Below are 20,368 nucleotides of genomic sequence, written 5' to 3'. Positions count from 1 at the left end.
ATACAAAGGGGAAAGTAATGTTAAAAGCTTATAACTTGAATCCAAAGATTAATAACAAGTTGATCACCTTGAGACCTTTCTCTCATTCCTACGAATCTAGGTTGAGCGGAGGAAGATCGTCCACGCTAGAAATGAGGTCGCCAAAAGGAGGGAGGAGCCGAGGAACGTCGTTGTTGGAAAGGTCCTCGGAGGTGGAGGTGGCGCGGAAGGATGACCGTGGATGATCCACTCGTAGTATGAAAATTGGTCGTCGACGGCGTCCACAAGGGTGGGGAGGATTCGATTCAAATAATCTTCAATGGTGTCGTCAAAGCCAAATCCAACGTCGAAGAAAGGAGATCGAAGAACGTGGATGGCTCCGTAGATGTCGTATTCGAGTCCGTGATAAATGGCGGGATCCGCCATGCAACATGGGCTTGTAGATGAGAGGTCACGAAGAAAACCCAAGAGAAAAGAGGGGGTCGGTTTGGAGAGGAGGGGAGGAGCTAGGTTTAGATCTAAATCTGAAATTATTCTCAGATTTTAGGAATTTAGGAGAGAAGTAATTTGAAATTTGAACCCCAAAATTAATTGCAATTAATACCTTAATGGGGGAGTAATGGGAGGGAGCCCAATAAGGAGCCGGCGGTATGGAGAGAGAGAGAGAGAGATGAACGGTTTAGGAATAAAACTGAAATAAATTTCAGTTTTAAAAGTTTAGAGGGAAAAATATTTTGAAATCAATTTGGATTTCAAACATGGAAGAGGGAATTAATTAAGCAATCAATGGGCACCCATCCTAGGGGCCGGCGGCATCAAGGAGGTGGGAGAGGTTTGGAGAATGAGGGGGTTTCCAAATTGGGATGATAACTAGGAAAGAAATTCTAATGAATCAAATTCAATTTGAATTAAAAATTGAATTCAAAAAAAAATTAAAACTTTCCTAAATTGGGCTTTCCTAATTTGGAAAGAATTTGAATTTTGAAATTCAAATTTCAAAGAAGGCTAGGGGAGAGAGCAGTGGCGGGAGGATGGGGGGAAGAGGCCGGCGGCAAGGTGGCCGGCCGGTGGAGCTAGGCGTTGGCGGCCGGTTGGGGGCTGCCAGGCGGAGCAATAGAGGGGTAGGTTCTCTAGTGCTTGAGTTGGATTGTTGTTTGCATGGTGAGAAGGTGGAAGAATAGAGATTACAAGCCTCACGACTCCTCCAATAGAACTCACACAGAAGTCCAGGAGAATTGAACTCACAAGAGATCAAGAAAACATGAACTCACAAAGAGAACACAAAGAGAAGAATTTCATTTCAATAATCAATAATCCTCATACAAGATCAAGAGCCATATATATAGGCTCTACATGACAAACTAATACAAAGACTAATACCCTTGGGCTACAAAAGCAATCAACTACCCATAAGGGCAAAAGTGGAAAAACTGAAAAGAAATACATAATACATGAAATGCATACAAAATAGGCATCAATAGTAAAGGCTCTCCATCATGGCCATCGATCTCCGATGTCGTCTCGGATAAACGCGCCGAAATTCCTGTCGATGTCCCCCTCAACTTAGCATGGATTTTTTAAACTTTATCATATAATTAGCCTCAAATATTAACACGGAACTTGAGATGGGCAAACCAATAAAACAAGGAACAAGAATATTTCAATTTTTGCCATAACACGACGTAGTTGATGGGCTAGGAAACTGAACAGTATAAATTTTGCAAGAGTTGCAATAAGATTCTATTGCTCCAAGAATGCTAAGGATAAAGAATTTGTTTCATTTTATCAACTCTTTCTGATCTCAAAGGCTTCTTTAACCAAAAGAAAGAACAAACTTCAAACACCCTGGCGACACAAATTCCACTATAGTGACCACATTACAGAAAACATTACTTAGAAATTAAAAAGGATGGCTCATACGAAAATAAAATTCTGACCACATAACAGCCGTTTAAATAAGATGTTCAATCATTCTTCTATGAAAAACCTACATTTTTTGTCAGTTAAAGCCACACTCACCAAGGCTTCCGTATCTTTTCTTACTTCCATCTACCACCCCATCGATATTAGAATCCCTATTGCCTACTCATCAATTCACGAAGCATATAACTATTCTATAATTATCATTCTTTATAGTGTATGTTTTTTTTAAAGCTTTCGTATAATTGTATTAACTACAAAAATGTTGAAATGAAAATCTCAACCAATTCTCTCCAATTCTGGCCAAGGTATCAAAGCCTTTGGATTTTTTCTTAAAAACTTCCATAAGATACAGCCTTCATTGTTGCATTGACTGCAAGCTTTCATTTATGTTCTCTTTCTTCCTCTTTTTCCTCTATTCTTATTACTTCAGTTTTCATCACTGCATTACAACAAACATTTCCATTACTGCAACATTACACATCATGTCGACATCTATTCGTATTCTACTTTAGTTTCTTTATCTCTCTATAGATACTTAGATCACAATTTTCCCCTCTATGGACCAAGGTTTTAAAGGCGAAATTCGGAATCGAGGCATTTTTTTCTAAGCGAGACGAGGCGTAAGCCTCGAGGCGATCGAGGGGCTAAGCCTCAAAATTATTAAATATTATTTAAAATTTATAAATATAAAAAATAATAAAATATTATGTCAACTATGAATTTGAAGAATTGTTTTAAGATAATATTACTGGAATAGATTTAAAAAAACTCACTTAAAATAAAACATCCCCTTAGGATTAAAACCCAAAGCAGGCTCATCATCACTTTGATTGTCTTCAGAGAATCTTCATAATTATGTTAAAGTCTTCTCCAACTCTTCTCTCATCTATAATATTTTTTCCTTTATCTCCTATATCAGTTAATATTTCATTAGCTCTAAAATGAAATAATAGTAACATAACAAAATAATTCATTATATTTAAAGAATACCTTTAAATTTTTTTGAAACTCCAATCTCACTTTGTTCTTTCTTTTATATATTGGGTAATTGCTTCATTGTCTTCTTCATGACATGACTTTCTCCTTCTGCTTCAACTTCAGATACTACAGCATTCTTAGGAAGTAACCCATTCACTCATCAGATTGTAACTCAATCAACAAGTAAATGGTCAATTTCATTCTCAATATTTCCTTGATTTTGGCAATTTGAGATGTCTATCTTTCAGTTTTTTGTTAAACATAACATAAACTAGTTTTGTCATTTCGATCTAACCGCCAATCGATTTCTTTCTCTTTGTATGAATTTGATTGAATATGACTCCAAATTACGCTCACATGAGAAGCCCGAACACGCAGGCTAAGAAAACTTTAACTGCAAAGCTTTTCAATTCGAACATCAATCTCAAACTAGCCCAACGAACGTTCTACATGAAGTCAAACATAGTATTTTATTGTTGAAGTTGAAGACTTAACATAAAATACAATTAAAATTATAAATACAAAAACTACAAACATACCAGGAGTCTGTTTTGAGCATGCTTATGTGCTGCTCTAAATCCAAACATTCTCTTCTTCAAATGAAAATCCTCAAGTTGATCATTCACTTTGAAGTGTCTTCTTCAGAAATGAGTCTATCCATACATGCATACAAACTAGTTTTCAGCCTCTTTGTCAACATGAAATCCTATTATCTAATGAAATTGGGGATTTAATAGTACCGCAACAGCATGTAAGTGTTGGTGTAATTGTCGATCCCACTTTTCATCTATAATATCTCAATATTCTTTGTAGGCACTTCTTGACCTCCCAATTCTTTTGCAATGTCTCTTTAGCCATATTCCATTGCTTCAAAAATTAAATCCCATAGCGGCGCCCTCTCACCATCAACCATTCTAAGCACCTCTTACTAATGGTCACGTTGTCTTCAAGCATAATTTGTACTGCGCCAAATAAATCGTCTTTCATAACAATCTTTTTAACTTGTTTTTCCTTCTTGTTTTTTGACCCATTAACTTTTATCCATTCTTCAAAAGCAAACATTGCTTTCAAAGGTTGTCTTATACTCCTTGAATCTCTAATTAATGTTAAATATGCAGTAGCAATCTTGTAACAGCATGTCTATAATTCCTTGTCAGTGAATTTTTCATCAAGCTGAGTACCCAAGAATGATTGTATATAAACTTACTAACGAATTTGTCCTTTAATATGACTGATTTATGTGTAGGCAACTATCTCAACCTCTCAAGCATCAAGCCAATACAATGTGCCAGCACAAGGAGAGTCAGTAAAGGTGAGGCCCTCTTCTCCATTAACATTCTTCCTGCAGCTTTGTATGCACTTGTATTATCAGTAACACCTGTACTACTAAAGCATTCTCCACTTCCTCCACAACTTCATCCAAATTTCAAACAATAATTGTGCATCCTTTACAAAGCTTGAAGCACTACTTGAATTTATGAAAAATGTTCCATAATGGATTGTTAAGCCAAAAATTAATAATACTTCTATGCGAATATCTGCCAACCATCTACATTATTGTCACTCCTGTCTCAATCCAAGTCTTCTTACAATCATCCCACATTTTTGAAGTTGTCCTTAACCTCCTCATTCAGCATCAAGTCCTCAGCTCATACATGCTTGGAAGTTGTAATCCTCTTCCATAGCTTCCCACAGATCGTAACATATTGATACACGACGGACTCCTAACACATTAAATGGAATCCCATTTTCATAGAGAATCTGGCGATATCCAAACAAACTCTCATTCCTGAGTTCTTTTGTAGTTGTAGGAGGCTGAATATCCTGAGTCTTTATGTTTTCGTCGTTATCAATATTTAGCATAAACTATCCATGGGCCCCGACTTCCCGATCAGAAGAAACTAGATGGCTTCCAGTACTGGAAACTTCATGTTGTATCCATAGTAAGAAGAGTTCTCCTACATCTTTCCATATTTCTTGTGTGACCTCCTTTGTGGTGGCAAACTTCTCTTAAATAATTTGTACATTCCTTCTTCACCTCATCAGGAACTTTTGCACATTGTCCCACATTGACATGAGTGCAGGCTAGGATGATCCTTAATCTCTTGACACCACCAGTTATGCGTTTCTCACAGAAATTACATTTCATGTAAACATATCCCTTCTTTGCACCTTCGCTGACACTTCAACTTGAGTCCATATTTCCATGCAGGATCTTTCCTTCTTATGCCACTAGTCATGCTAACAATATGATATATTTTAACAATTATTTGTACTACCAAATACCAATAATAAAACAACATGAATACAAAATATTACCAGTCTTGCCGGGGGTCCAAGGGGGCACTGGCCCCCTGGCGGGGTTCAACCTGGAAATATGAGTAATTTTTAAGAGTAATTTTTAAATTCTGCTTGTTTAAATGCTCAATACGAGCATGTACCGCTCAGTACCAGACGCGGTACCTTGGGCTTCGGACGGTAATGCTCGAGCGGATTGCTATGTCGGTACCGGCTGTATGCTCAGGTATCCGAGCGTGGCTGTTACCGAGCCAAACCGAGCGTGTACTTGCTCAACGGTACGAGCATGTACCGCTAAGTACCGAGCATGTACTTGTTCGATACCGAGCATGTACTGAGCGGTACCGAGCATGTACTGAGCGGTACCGAGCATGTGCTAAGCGGTACCGAGCATGTACTAAGCGAAATCGATGCATAAATTATTGATGTAGACAAAGGGGGGGGTAGACTCATGTCCAAAACAAATCAATTTTGGCCTCCCTCGAGTCTACAAGCTCAATAAATTTTGAGCTGGAATTTAGCTCATTTATGAGCTGGTTTTTAGTTCATTTATTGAACTAAAGGTTAGCTCATTATTAGCTAGGTTTTTGTTCATTAATTGTCTTATTTATGTAACTTTTATTTATAGTTTTAAAAGTTGAGTTTGTCCCTTGGGATTCGAAAATGGCTTTTGGAATCCCAATGTTGGTTGTTTTCCGTACTTGTCTCATTGGTTCCCACAGATTGGCTCTTAGTTTCCCGTGGATGGCTCTTGGAATTCCGTGCCTTGGCTCCTTGGTTCTAGCGGCTGCCTCTTCGGTTCCTGGCTGGGCTGTTTCCCGTGAATGAATGGGAACGTCTCCGTGGCTTTGGTGCTTAGTTTCCGGGAAGTGACTGTTGGCTTTTCATATTCCCTATTTAAATAAGCTTTTAAATTAATGTTGTGGCTATTTGTATTCTCCTCTCATGCCTATATATAAGAGTTGTTTGTAATGTTTAAGAAATGTTATGTGATGTGATTTTTGGAAATGTAAACCTGCGGGTTTCATGGAAAAGCTTGCGAGCTTTGTCCACTTCTTCTCATCCCCTCCTGAAATCTTGCGAACTCTTTCCAACCTTCGTCTTGGCTTCTAACCTCTTTCGTCTCTCCGCAAGTGTCACTCCACCTGTATTCCTCTTCTCTAAGTGAAGCAATTTTAGGGTGTCTTGTTTGAGTCAAGTTTGTTTGAGTCAAAGTTGTAAGTCTTGCATTTTTATAATATTAAAGTTTGTTTTAAGCATTTTGTGTCTTCTTTTATATAGGAAGTCAGTTTTCTTTTTGTGATCGAAAAATATAGGGTCCCCTATATTTTTTGCTCGCATCAATTATTTACCAACCTATTATCCATTCAAAAGATAACCAAAGTTTCCAAATAGAGTGTAGTGTTTTATCATTCATATTGTATCTTCAAAAATAGGGCACAAAGAGAATGTTTAGGCTTACTAAAGAAAGTAATGGTGATGTAGGACTACATAAGAATGCAATGTTTTTTTAGGAATTTGCACAACTGTTGATTAGAATAAAAATATGAAGAGAACTCCTAGCAGCTTAAAACAATGAGATAAAACATAAAGGGGGTCACACCCGCTTAGGCTAAATCACATAATCAGATATTTGAAACTTTCAAGATAAATTAGAAAATAACATGAAGCCAGAGTAATAGTTTCAAATAAAATCCCTAACATAACAATGAGAATTAATAAGCATAGAGGAACACTCAAATTACTAAGCTTAGCATAAGCAGGAAGTATCGTCCTTCATGACTACAATCAAGCACAAGATAAAGTTAGACTTTAAGAAATATGTTGAAAAGGGAAAAGGAGAACCTTTGTCAAGGGTCGGTGGAGATCCTCCACTCAACGCCTTCAAACTTCTCTTCAATTGCCTCAACCAAAGTGTCTAGAATATGCTCGATGTAATCCTCGACGGTGTGATCGACCCTTGTATTAACGTCAAAGAAAGCAGATTGAAGAATGTCTAAGAAACCATCCTCATCGTAGGTTAGGCCATACTCAGTTTCTGGATCCGCCATTCATGGAGGCTAGGTGACAAACCTCCTCACGGCTTGATAATGCTCTTGAATATTGATGAAGAGAGAGAAGTTTCTCTTGCAACTTGAAGGAGGGAAGAGCCAAAGACAAAATCTGAAATAAATTTCAGATTTTTGGAAGGGGAGAGGAGGGACCTAGGAGAGAAATTCTCAACTCCTCAATTCCGGTGGAGAGTTAATGAGGGAGCCAAGAAGTAAGAGTCTGAAAGTAATTTTAGATTTTAGAACTAAGGAGATTTGAATTTGAACTAAACTCAAAAGGGAAAGGGAGAGGGATAAGGGTCGGCGGCAAGGGGGGAGGTTGGGGATTTATTTCCAAAAACCCAATGTTAGGTTTGGAAAGAAATAAAAAGGTATGAGGGCTTTGAAAATTTCGGCCAAAGGGGTTTAGGAGTTTGAAATTATTTCCTAAAGGAAGGAGTGAGTTTAGGAAACAATTAATAGAGCGTTAATGGAATAGGGAGTGAGGGGGGGCCGGCGGCATCATGGGGGTGAGAAGGGATTGGGGGAGCAATTGATTGGGGTTCCTATTTTGGATTTAGGAATTAGGAAAGATTTAAATTAACTCCTATTCAAATTTAAAATTGAAATAGGATAAATTTAGAAACTTTCCTAAAATAGAGGAGTTAAATTAGGAAGGATTTTGAATTCAAATTCCAATGAATTTAATTTCAAAATTATCCTAAATTAATCCTCAACCCAATTAGGAAACTCAAGAGAGGAGGGAAGTGGGGGATGGACTGCAGCTAGGGAGCTAGGGCCATCGACATTGGGGGGGGGGGGGGGGGGGAATTTCGGGTATGGTGGCCGGTGGTTTGTGTGGGGGAAAATTTGTGGAGCTTGGTTAGGAGGAGACAATGGCTTGGAGATGGAGGTGGTTGGGATGCAAGGTTGTCCGGTAGGGGAGGTGGAAGGGGCAAGACAAAGGACAAAGAAGGATACCACGAACCCGACCGTCTCCAAGGTTGGTGGGTGATCCGATTTCCCTCTCCTAGGGATTTCTCTCAAATCTCACTCTCAAGCTCACACAAGAACTCATGCATGGAAGAAAATTTGTAATCAATCATTCATTAATCAAAAACAATAAGCAATGGGCTATAAATAGCCTAGTACAAGAGACTCAAAATAAAAGACGAACATGCCCTCGGGGCTTCCATACGACATCCCTTTACTAGAAGGGTACAACCGGAAATAAAATAAAACAAATACATAAACAAACATAACATGAATCAAAAGTACAATGACTCGATCGTGGCCGTAGATCGGCGGCCACGCCTCTGATAAACCTTCCACGATCTGATGTCCCCATCAAATGGTCTCTAGCACCATGAGAAATCCAACAATAAAAAAAAAATCCATAAAACCTTCAAAATTATCTTATCTCATGAACCCTTAAATTCAATAAAGAAAAAAATATGGCTTCAACACTTACACCTTAACCATCCAAGCTTTATTGTTCTCAAAACCATGCTTCCTTATTCAAGAAAATCAATATTGAAAAACTTTTGCAATGTTTATGAACTAGTAAAACACAAGCATACCACAATAACCCTCTATACTTAATATATCTTCAGCTCCATGGTTTGTATACTTTATTGATAATTATACTCATGTGTCATGACTCTTTGAAAAAAAAAACCAAAAGTGATACATTCACCATCTTACCCATCTTTTTCAACATGATTAAAAATCAATTTAGTGTTAGCATTAGAATAGTTACATCCAACAATAACAAACGCTACTTTAACCATTCTCTCTACTCATATCTACATATAAAAGGTAAAATATATAAGTTCTTATGTGTGTACAAACCAACAAAATGTATTAGCCGAATGAAAGAATGTTCAACTACTTACTAACATAAGGCTATATTTTCCCCAAAAAATCCCAAATAATATTGGGAGAGAAGTTCTTTTAAAAACCACCAACATCATAAATTGATTGCCTACACATCCTTGAGTTCGAAAGTCCTACACAAGTCCTAAACAAATTCTTTCCCCATTTCAATACCTCAAATAATCTTATTCCTATAATATTTGGAAGTACCGCCTTTGTTCATGTACATTTATGAAATATAGAGGAAAGCTTGATCCTCAAGCAATTACATGAGTTTTCATTTGCTAGTCGCCCACATAAAATGCTACAAATGCTACCATCCCCAATGAGAAAGATGTATATGTCCACTAATGTCACTTTCACTAAACAAGATTGTTACTTTGTCAATATTTATACTAAAAAAATATTCACAAATTAGTTTTTCCCTTATAAATTGTCCTTCATAACCACTTATGCCAACAAAGAATTATATTTCAAAATCAATCACCACAAATCGAGAATATACCAAAACCAATTTGTGAATATACCAAAACCACTTCCTAGTCAACCATTACATGTTTACTAAAGAAGAAAGAATCTCAATCTACTCAAGTCAAATCAACCAAATAAATCAATGTCACTGAATTTGCTAAGGAAACCATGGAGCCCACAAATGAAGTTATGACAATTCCCGGTACACTTGTTTTTATCATATAACAATCTTTCTCATAATCAACAATCATTTCATACTATGATTGCATACTAATTAAATCCCTAAAATAATCTTTGAGGCTTAAATGAAGTGAATTGGAATAATGCAATAAGAGAAGAAATTGAAGCCCTTAAAAAATTAAATATGGAAATTGACAAAATTTTCAAGAGGAAAAAAATTAATGGGATGTAGATAGGAGTTTCATGTAAAATATAAATTTGATAGTTCACTATAAAGGTATAGAGCATGATAAGTGGCAAAAGGCTTTACTTAAACATATGCAATTGATTATTTTAAAACATTTGTTCTTGCTGCTAAATGAACATTGCTAGAGTTCTCTTATATATAGCAACCAACAGAGACTGAAAAATACAACAAAATGATGTGATGAATGCCTCTTACATGGTGACCTAGAGGATGAAGTCTACGTATAAATGGAAGTCCAGCAAGATTCAACACAAATATAAAACAAAAGGCAAGCTAGAAAAGGCATCATATGGATTGAAGCAATCTCCAATGGAATAGTTCAAAATATTCATCTAGATAATATTCAAAATGGGATATAAATAAAATCAAAGAGACCATTCAAGCATACATTATTTGTGAAACAAACAATTTTAGAGGGAGCTTCCACAGTACTAGTTTATGCTAACAACATTATCATGATAAGTAGTGCCCTGAAAGAAATGGATAATTTAAAGAAATAAATTTGAAGTTGAAATTTTAGGTAAGTAAGGTATTTCCTTAGTATTGAAGTTGCAAACTCTCAATATGAAATCTTCATATCACAACAAATATATATAACAAACTTACTGAAAGAAACAAGTTAGGACAAAAAACCCCATAGTATTTAATCATAAACATTGAGATGCTCCAGAAGTGACAGCTGTAGAATAACCTTCCTATTGGAGAGATAGGTGGGAGGACTTGTCTGCTTATCACATACTAGATCTGATATTGTATATTTAATTAGTGCAGTGAGAATACAGGCATCATACTTGATAATCACACCTTATTGCAGCCTATAAAATTCTACAATATGTAAAAGTAACCCTTTGATTAAAAAAGGAAGAAGGCATGACCCTTAATCATAAACAAATGCAAATTGTGCAGGTTTAGGGTCAACAAGAGTCAACTTCATGATATTTCATATTCTAAGAAGGTGACCTCGCGACTTGGAGGAAAAGCAAAAAATAAAATGTTGTAGCAAAATCTAACACAGACGACGAATTTAGATCCATGTCACTAGGAAACTTTAAATTAATATGGCTGAAATTTATCATGCAAGACTTAAAGGTTGAATGGGCAAATCGCCCATAAGGCTCTACTGTAGTAACAAATCAGCGATCAATATTGCACATAATCTCGTACAGCATGATGGTATAAAGCGTGTTAAAATTGATGGATACTTCAAAAAGAAGAATCTTGTGCAACATGACTCTACAAAGCATATTAAACTTGATAGATAGTTTATATAAAGAAGCTTAACAGTGATTTAATTTATACTCTATACATAATCAGGATAAATAATTTGTTAACATTCTCATCAAAAGATCATCAAAAGATTATCGGGAACAATCATTCAAAATTATTTGACATGCTTGGCATAGCTAACATATATTGATTTTTCTTGAGGGAGTATGAAACACTTGCATAGTTTCTACCAATTGGAACCCACAGCCACCATGGCTTCTAGCATCTTTCCTTCCTCTTTTATTGCCATCTCATTAATCCTTGGGATCCCTACAACCTACTCATCATTTCATAGACTATTATAATTATTCTATAATTATTATTTTGGCCACTCATCAATTCATGAACTACTATAATTATAATTCATTAGTTTTATATGTTTCCCATCAAAAGCTCTCCTAGGATACTATACAAACTACATAAATGTTGGAATGAAAGTCTCAATTAATTCTCTTCAATTCTTGTCATCTTCTAGTCCAATTAAGTAGCCACCTAGGTTCAAATTCTTGCAATGAACTTCTTATTTTTAAGAGGTGGTACTAAAATAATAATTAGGTTAACTCTAATAGACCAATCCTCAATCAAGAGTCTAACAAGCATTACAACCTTTTCTGATGTGTACTCTCAACTTACTTTGCCAATAAAATTACCCTTAAAACAATCACACAACAACAATTACAAATTTGAGATTTCATGCCATTGATCCATACAAAGATTATATAAGTTCAATATCAAGTTTTCTTTGCCAAATAAAACTTATGCTTTTTAATGGTACTACAAATAAGATGCAATAATTGTGCAAGAAGCTAACATAGCTATTCTGACTAATTTTGTTAATGACTGAATTTTTGGTGCTAGTGAATTCATTAAGTAACAAAAATCTAACCATCCCAAATAACAGAACATTCTATATTCAAAACAGAATTAGAAGTTTAGAACAGTTAAAAGCTAGAAAAGTTAGCAGCAAACACCATCTTGCCGCTGTAAGCAAAATTCATTTTAATAGCACTGTTGAAAAGATAGGAAAAACGAAGTACATAAACGAAAGAAATGTTGCAAAATTAAGTATGGGTAGAATGAAATAGGCCAAACCTCACCACCATTCAACGTCATAAAGTAGAAATGCTTATGACCTCTGCAAGCATAATATCTTAGCCGTTCTTCATAAGCAGCTAAATCAAGCACCTGAAATAACAAAGCATGCCGGTAAACACATGCAACAAAAACTAATATGCAAGTCATTTTAAAAAGTAGAAAAACTACATGTTAACATGGATCCCTATGAATCTTGCTTACAAAGAAGTCAAAATTCATAGTGGAATAGCTTTACTAGAAAATTTATGAGAAGTCATATGTAGAGCAAATTGTTATTCCAAGCATGATCTCGTTTGAAACCTCACCTCCCCAACATATTCAATGAGAAACTGTCCTCTCGAAGCAACCTCTTCCAACTGCAGCCCATAGCCTTTCTTTCCACATTTGATCCACTTGAATTTGGAATATTTGCGCTTTTGGAACTGTGTAGAGAATTCCTTCAAGAAATCAGAAGCACCTCACAGACAAAAACATCCTAAAGTGAACGCGTGTACCACAATACCTGTTGATTTGAACATAGATTCCCACATGGGCAGGTTCCCTTGACACACTCAATATTAAGAATACGGTTCAAACATTCCTCTCCACAGCCCAAACTGCCATCTGGAGGCGGTTTACAATGGCAGACCATGATCTGATTTGCAGACATAATGGAAAATGATAAAAAAAAAAATCAAAAATACAGGGAAAAAAAAGAGTACTGGGTAGAGCTGCATGAATCTACAATTATCACCGAAAGAACAGCTCAAATAGTAACAGTAAAACAACAGAATGCTCAATTTAATGAATAGAATAATTGAAATAACCAATACTATTTTTTTTTTCAAGAAACAAAATGTTAATGATGAGGAGGCACACCAGAAGGTACGTTGAGAAAGAAAGGAAAATTACTCCCATTATAAAGAAGTTAATCTAGGCAAGGGAGTAGAATTATATAATGAAATCAGTGGCTTGAAGCCAAATCAATAGAATAATATCCATGTCACCATTGACGTTTTAATAAAGCTAGAAATGTAAGGTGTTAAGAGCAGTGCAAATAATACAAAGCTGATTCCCTTGTCGGGCAAGCCACTTTCGTTTAAATCGTTATGAATAATCACATAATTCCCAATAGAATCAGATAAATGTTGAGATGATTAGTAAAAGCTGTAGCAATAATCATATATCAATAGCTCATCAACAGGTGTGATTTATGCTAGACAAAATGCTGCTTACCATAATAAATAAGTGAAATAAAAACAAATTTAAATGAAGAATATGAAGATCAGCAAAATATACATGAACAAAGTACATGAAATGTGAAAAGCATATTTTGAATGATCTGATAACATGCCCAAATGACCATCTGGCGGCCTCACTGTGATTTTGCAAATGGAGAAGGCATTTTCTATTTACATATGAAATGGAGTAGACCTACAAAGAGAATTAAGTAAATAAATGATAAATCAGCCCAAACCTCATCAATAGTCAAAGATCTACGATTACGATGAAGAAACAAATTGGATTTAATACGAGTCCATGTAGGTCGAGCCGTATCTGCAAATAGGAATGCATTAAAATATTGAAATTGATGAGTATGCTCAGCATATGGTATATCCAAAAAGAATACAAAACCACTCCTATTACACGGAAACATTTAAAATCCTTAACACATTAAGTCTCAGCATACAATTATAGCAATTGGACACAAAAATAAACAGTATACCAGATAGTCTCAGTGGTACAAGCTCCCCGCAACCATGCAGTTCTGTAGAGCAGAAGCCCCCAACTGAGATCCCAAGATCATTATTAATTTCATCATCCGTTTTCTCTTGTGGTATTGTACAGTCAGCAAATGCTTCATCAACATTGTCTTTACAAGTCCTAGCAAATGTTCAATTAAACTCAGAAATCAGTTCAAAGATCCATTAAGTCGTACAATGAAAACACTGATTTTTTTTTTCACTTCTATATTTGAGAGAACTCTAAATAGTCACAAAGCCAAAAGATAAAATCTAAATGTACTTTAACTACTCTTAAAGCTGAGACTTTCATACTAAATGTTGTACCACATACCAGGTAGAAACATGAGGCTATTTATTTTGACACCATAAATATACCAAAAAAATAAAGAATTACTATAATTGTTGTACTAGAGGAAAGACTTAATAATAATTTGTCCGAATATAAGAATACAAACAAATATTTTTGTCGTTAAATGTTTTAGGATCTTAAGTTTACAAATGTATGTCTATTATATAATAAAATCTTAAAAAAAGCAAGTCATATGAACACAAAATTTTATAAATCACAAAATCCAAACTTCAGTTTGACCATCTATTCTTGCCTTGATACTCTGAGCTCTTGATGTAAGTTGTGCATGCAGAGTTATTCCTAATTCTCAATACAATATTTTAATCTTTAAACAACTACTCATTACATTCAAAGAAAATTAAAAATAATAATTAAATTAATTTAGAAGAAAATTCAAATGTCTTTCCCTAGGAAAAAGGGATAGAAATTCATAATCAAGAAAGACATAAAATGAGTTGAAATTCATGCATTCATTGAACATCATACTGTATCAAAACAGTAAAGTAAATTACACGATAAATACCATAACAAAACATTGTGCAAGAAAAAAAAAATAGAAAGAAAAAGGTCACCAAAATAAAAAAATCAAAGCTCCTACTTGTACAATTGTACAAAGAGTTAACCTCTCGAAAAATTTTCAAGTCTACCACTTGATTAAGGAGTTCACACTGTAAAGAAGAAAGAATAGCACATTCAAACATAACTTTATTTCAAATAAATTAAATGACTTATGCACATGCCTAACACCTATACGTATAGCTACAATAGCCTAATAGAATTCCCACTCAATCAGTTCCAAAAGAAATAAATATCTTTTAAAGAATCCATCGACAAAAGCCCAACAAAAGGGGGAGGAGATTGCAACATTTTGATAACAAAAGAAAAATTAAGATAAGAGCAATAATAAAATATTACAACATCCAAACAGTTATTGAACAGAAGATGCCTATGCCCTTCCACAAATATCGCAACAAAAAGCCAGCAATCATAATGGATACAATTAAAGATTGCAGAAGGGCTGCAAATCTAGAACAAAACAACATAACACCACAACCAACAGAGAATCAATTGAATAGAGAAGCCTGAGAAAGTATCATAAGAAGAGAATAACAAAGATACCACTAAAATCAGGATGTTTGCACAAAAAGGAGGGCTTTGCATCAGTTTTATTTACCTCAAATAAATTTGATATCGAACAACTATTCAATTGAGATTCCTCAACCTAGTACGGGATTAATTGTTTAACAAACTAAATAGAAATTCATAAATCATCATAAGTAGATCTATTTGTCCATTTTATTATGTTTGCCATCAACCAGCAGAAGTGAATGTGAATTCAGAACAGTTTGGGACAGCTTTCTAACTGCATTGCTTTTCAAATTGCAAACACAATTTCATTTGGTTAATATTTTATAATTGCTTTTTGTAATTGCTTTTCAGAATTATGTTGAAAAGCTGCTTTTTGCAACCAGACCTACTCATGTGTGGGAGTTGTAAGAAAATTGTTTTTAGACTTTTAAAAAAAGAACATAATTACTTAAAGTAGTTTTCAAAAAAATTACTTTCTCAACAACCACCTTTATAATAAAGGTGCAGCTGCCCCAAACAAACCCTTCATTTCCATCAATGGCTTTGAGAAGAAGATAAGCGTAATTGTTCAAAAAATGTGTAGACTACATGTTCGAAAGATGTGTAGACTATATGTTGGACTTGACCTCAAATAACATTATATAAGCAACAATGCTTAACTAAGCAAATTAAACTTTTACGAAATATATTGAAAAGAAAAACAACCATGAATGAATTAATAAACGCTGTTATCAAAAACTTCTTACCATTTGTTTTTCTCAATAACATGCACAAGCTCATCTGGCACGCAACGCCATTTCTGGCAGTCATCGCAAAGAGCCCATGCTTTTTTACCTGAGAGTGAAGACTGGCCCAAAAAAATATTATATAGCTCTCTCGCTGATTGCTCATCAAATGCTGGTGATGCAACATCGTTTGACGCATCCTTTAGCGAAGTATCAATTGCAGCTGCTTCACCTGCATCCGCATGAAGCATAAGCAGAAAACAGGACCATGAAAAATCACAAGATGCAGCTCAACTGAATAGAAAGGATATCAATGACAACAGTACACGTGATTACAAAAATAAAAAAGGAAAGAATCATATTATCAATAAAAAAGTTCACCGTGCATTTGACCCCCAACCAGTGACAACTTGTTGTCTGTTCCCGGAGAAAATCCCAAGCTATCAATTTCTTTTGGAAAAAGATTATCCATCCTAACTTGGTCAGATTTCCCCTTATTTCCCTTCGGTTCACCATAAATAAATTTTCTTCTTTGCCTTATTGAACATGTGCGGCTTGATTTCTTTTTACACAACCTTTTTTTGGTTCTTTTCCTAACTTGGCACTCAACATAATCAGAAGGCACTAATGCCTCAAAAAGTCCATTATAATCGTGCTGCAAAGGGTTGTCAGTGGTTTCTGTTCTGTTTTGTATTTCCAGATGATGATTGAAGTTAGCCAAGTCAGCCAAACCAGAAACTGAAGAATTTAAAAGTAAACTCCCTGATTTTGATCCTCTTTTACAGTGCTTTCTAATAGATTTTGAACATTTGCCACCTTTATCACGTGCCCCCTTGCTCTTGGGACAGCAGTTACTGCTTAGTGAGGCCTTCTTAACCGCATTTGACTTTTCCAGACAACCCAACCTCTCCTCAACGCAAGCAGTATCAGATAATAAAAATGGACACTCACTGACCTGACCTGTCTTCTCTTGATTATCTTTATTCCCTTTCTTTACACTCTTTCCTTTCTTTTCTTTCAGTTTTTTCTTTCCCCCCTGACTTTTCCTGGGATTACTTCTCGGATTCTCACCTGCTTGCACTTGTTTTGCCAGTAAAGGTAAATGAGGTACAAACGGTTCAATAAAATTTAGCTCGGTAGACGGCAAGCCATTTTCTTCCTTTGGTTCTTGAATTTCACTGTTCTGATTTGAAACAGACTCTAGCTTAATAATAGCAGAACCCGCACCTGCCAATATTTCAACATCTCCGACAGGATTATAAACATCAGAATCAGGAGAATCACCGGGTTTTGATGTTTGCTTATCATCAACAGTTTCTGCAACAAACTCAAAATCTACTGGAGATAAAACTCCATGGCCTTCTGATGGCAAGTTGTCAGCAGATGTTTCTTGTGTCAAAGTGCTCTCCAAGTCCTTTTCTCCCAGTTGTCCCACTCTTGTGTTAGAGCTGACTACAGAATACCATTTTTCTAAGTAGTTTTGCTCTAATTCAACCTTCGTGCTAGAAGTTTCAGAAGTACTATGGCCATCACAAGTTCCTATGAAATGATCTATACCATTTTTGAAGGATGTTTGTCTATCACGCTTAACTAGTGGAATAGATTGACAAGATGCAGAAGATATTTTATTTGAGGCCGATCGGGACAGTTTATTTTTTAGGGCAGCTGTTCTTTTTCTTCTATTGGCAGCAGATACTGCATTCTTTGATCTTCTTTTCCTAACAGCATTTGGCTCCGAGTCAAGCTTTATAAGCTCATCTCTTTGACTGATAATGGGGGTGAAATTTTCAACTGTTCCCCAAACAGAAAGACGTGCCTGCCTACGAGAATTTCTTAACTTCCTTTTTACTTCTCCAAACATGTTAAGCGTAACTGGTGCCCGAGAAGTGCTTGCACTGAACTTTCTCCTGCATTTTCTCCTATCACTTTGGAACGTGATTAGCTGATTAGATTTTCCATCAGCCAAATTGCTCCTAAATGAAACAGCACGTTTGGGATTGGTGCGTCTAACAAAAGTGATGGAACTAGAAGATAGAATAGCACCAGTTAGTTTCTCTGCGTCCGTGCAAAACTCCTTATCATTGGTACAGAAAGTTGACGTCATTTTGACAGAACCAAAAGAACTTCTCTTGAAATCAGGCTCGGTGGTGCCTATTGAACCACAAGCAAAAGAAGAGGAGGTATGAGATAGCTTCTCATAAATAGATCTTTCTACTGCAGAATAATATGTTGGTTCACTGGTTGACCCTTGTGCTGAACAGCTAGCTTCATGATCAGCCCGTGGAACACCTAATATCTCTTCCTCAGCAAATTTTTCTTCATGTGAACAGGCAAAGTTATTAAATTGATGGGTCTCTTTCAGCTTTCTAGCATACTGTAGACGCAAACCCCGACCATTCTGTAAGCTGCAAGATTGCTTGTCATCTTTGGTCCTGTCAACCAAGAAAACTACATTGCCACTGCTACTATCAATGTTCGTCTTATAAGACTCTACATTAGACGAGCTTCCATTATTCCCTTCCATTGAACTACCATGTGAGATTTCTGAAGCTACTGCACACTCGCTAGAAGGAGACAGACAGCAAAATCCATTTCTTTGTTTAGCCAGATCTACATTAACATCCACCAAAGGGCCATCAACAACCGTTCTTGAAGAAAAGAGACAGTTTTCACAACCAATGCAGCCTCTACCATCCTCAAACATCCTGGATATGTACTCAACTTCAACTCCAGTGCCAATATTGGAAGAACTCATCACACAATCTCCTCTCAAGGGAGACAGCCCAGGGAAGACATCCTGCTCTTCCTCCACAGCTATACCCGGTGCTTCTTCTTCCACGTTCTTGTACTCTTCCTTGGCAAATAACTCTTCTGCCTCAACAACCTTTGCAAGCTCTAAAGCATTAATTCTGCTCTCCTCCAAATCCGATACCACATTTACATGGTTATCACTGTGATGAGAGGATGGCATCCCCAAATTTACAGCAGACTCTGTTTGAGAATCACTGAAATAGTTCTCATAACCCATCAAATAGCAGTCATTGTCTGAAGATGGCAAGGCGATGCTATCCTTGCTATCTCCAATGTCCATTGAGAAGGCACCGTCCCCTTCTTACCCCCTAGACAAGGTACGGCTTCCCAAATTCCCGCCCTACCTCCTCTCGCCGGATGGAGTAATCCCCGAAGGGATTCGCATCCGACCTCCAGATAATCGGAGAGATTCACCTTCCCTTGAATAAACCTAAAAAAAACAAAAACAAAAACATCTGAAAAATAAAACATAGAAAAGTAAACCAATGCATATCAGCTCAAAACCTAATATTTACCTTGCAACCAGAAACATGCAAAATAATCCCAAAAAAAAAAAAAAAAACATCAATGTTCAATAAGAATTAAAAGACGTAATCGTCTCACCGGGAAGAACGCGAGCAGCAGAACAGGATAAAAATTAAGCAAAAAACATACATAAAAATACAACTCCATAGAACAAGAACCGAGTAACCGACAGTCCACCAATACGATCAAGATCAAGTCGACACCTCGAAGAAGAATGATGATTTAGGAAAAGGCAGATAACCTTGAAGCGGGCGACGGATCGCCGGAACCGCTTCACCACCAATGCCGGAAACAATCGTGGGTGCAGCTCTTCGCCACTCGCGTCTTCCTCGTCTCCCTTCGGACCGCCAGAGGGTTTGCAATTCTTTGCGAGTTTGCGTGGTCGGCGTCAAGTAATTTAGTTCTATTTTTTTGGTGGGTAAAAATAAAAAAAAATATTCAATAATAATTTTGGACGGACAGTGCTGATTTTATCTGCATCCGTTACCGTTCGGATGAAATCTTTTCTTTTTTAATTACGGCCAATAATTTATTAAGGTCATTTTTTTATTACAGAAATAACCTTAAAATTAATTTGGGATAAAAATATGTATTATTGCATTATTACACATAATCCCTCATGTAAACATAGTCTTCGAATATTTCTTTTGCATGAGGAAAAAAATTATTGTTGGGATTTTAATAAAAAATAATTATTATGAGCTTTAAATTGATAAATTCTTTAAATTAATGAAATGCCTAAATAATAATTTGTAATGCAAAAATATATTATAACAAAAAATTTGATAGAGATATCCTTCTTT

The 20,368-nt window shown here is 36.0% G+C and overlaps 1 protein-coding gene across 1 annotated transcript in view; it reads right to left on the bottom strand.

The window, feature by feature from the left end:
• LOC110097541 (histone-lysine N-methyltransferase ASHH2) overlaps nt 1–19,944 on the bottom strand; it is a 66,811-nt gene extending 46,867 nt beyond the window's left edge. Inside the window, exons 1-8 of the mRNA XM_020823974.2 lie at nt 19,807–19,944; nt 16,611–19,470; nt 16,251–16,461; nt 14,048–14,205; nt 13,799–13,878; nt 12,845–12,976; nt 12,648–12,764; nt 12,340–12,432 (exon numbers count right to left, since the gene is read on the bottom strand). Of these exons, the coding sequence (XP_020679633.1) occupies nt 12,340–12,432; nt 12,648–12,764; nt 12,845–12,976; nt 13,799–13,878; nt 14,048–14,205; nt 16,251–16,461; nt 16,611–19,320 (3,501 nt within the window). The 5' untranslated portion in view covers nt 19,321–19,470; nt 19,807–19,944. The remainder of the gene's footprint in view (nt 1–12,339; nt 12,433–12,647; nt 12,765–12,844; nt 12,977–13,798; nt 13,879–14,047; nt 14,206–16,250; nt 16,462–16,610; nt 19,471–19,806) is intronic.
• Nucleotides 19,945–20,368: the final 424 nt, after the last annotated feature.

Source organism: Dendrobium catenatum, unplaced genomic scaffold (assembly GCF_001605985.2).
Source record: "Dendrobium catenatum unplaced genomic scaffold, ASM160598v2 fragScaff_scaffold_390, whole genome shotgun sequence".
Classification (NCBI taxonomy): domain Eukaryota; kingdom Viridiplantae; phylum Streptophyta; class Magnoliopsida; order Asparagales; family Orchidaceae; genus Dendrobium; species Dendrobium catenatum.
This window is presented reverse-complemented; position numbering and strand designations above follow the sequence as displayed.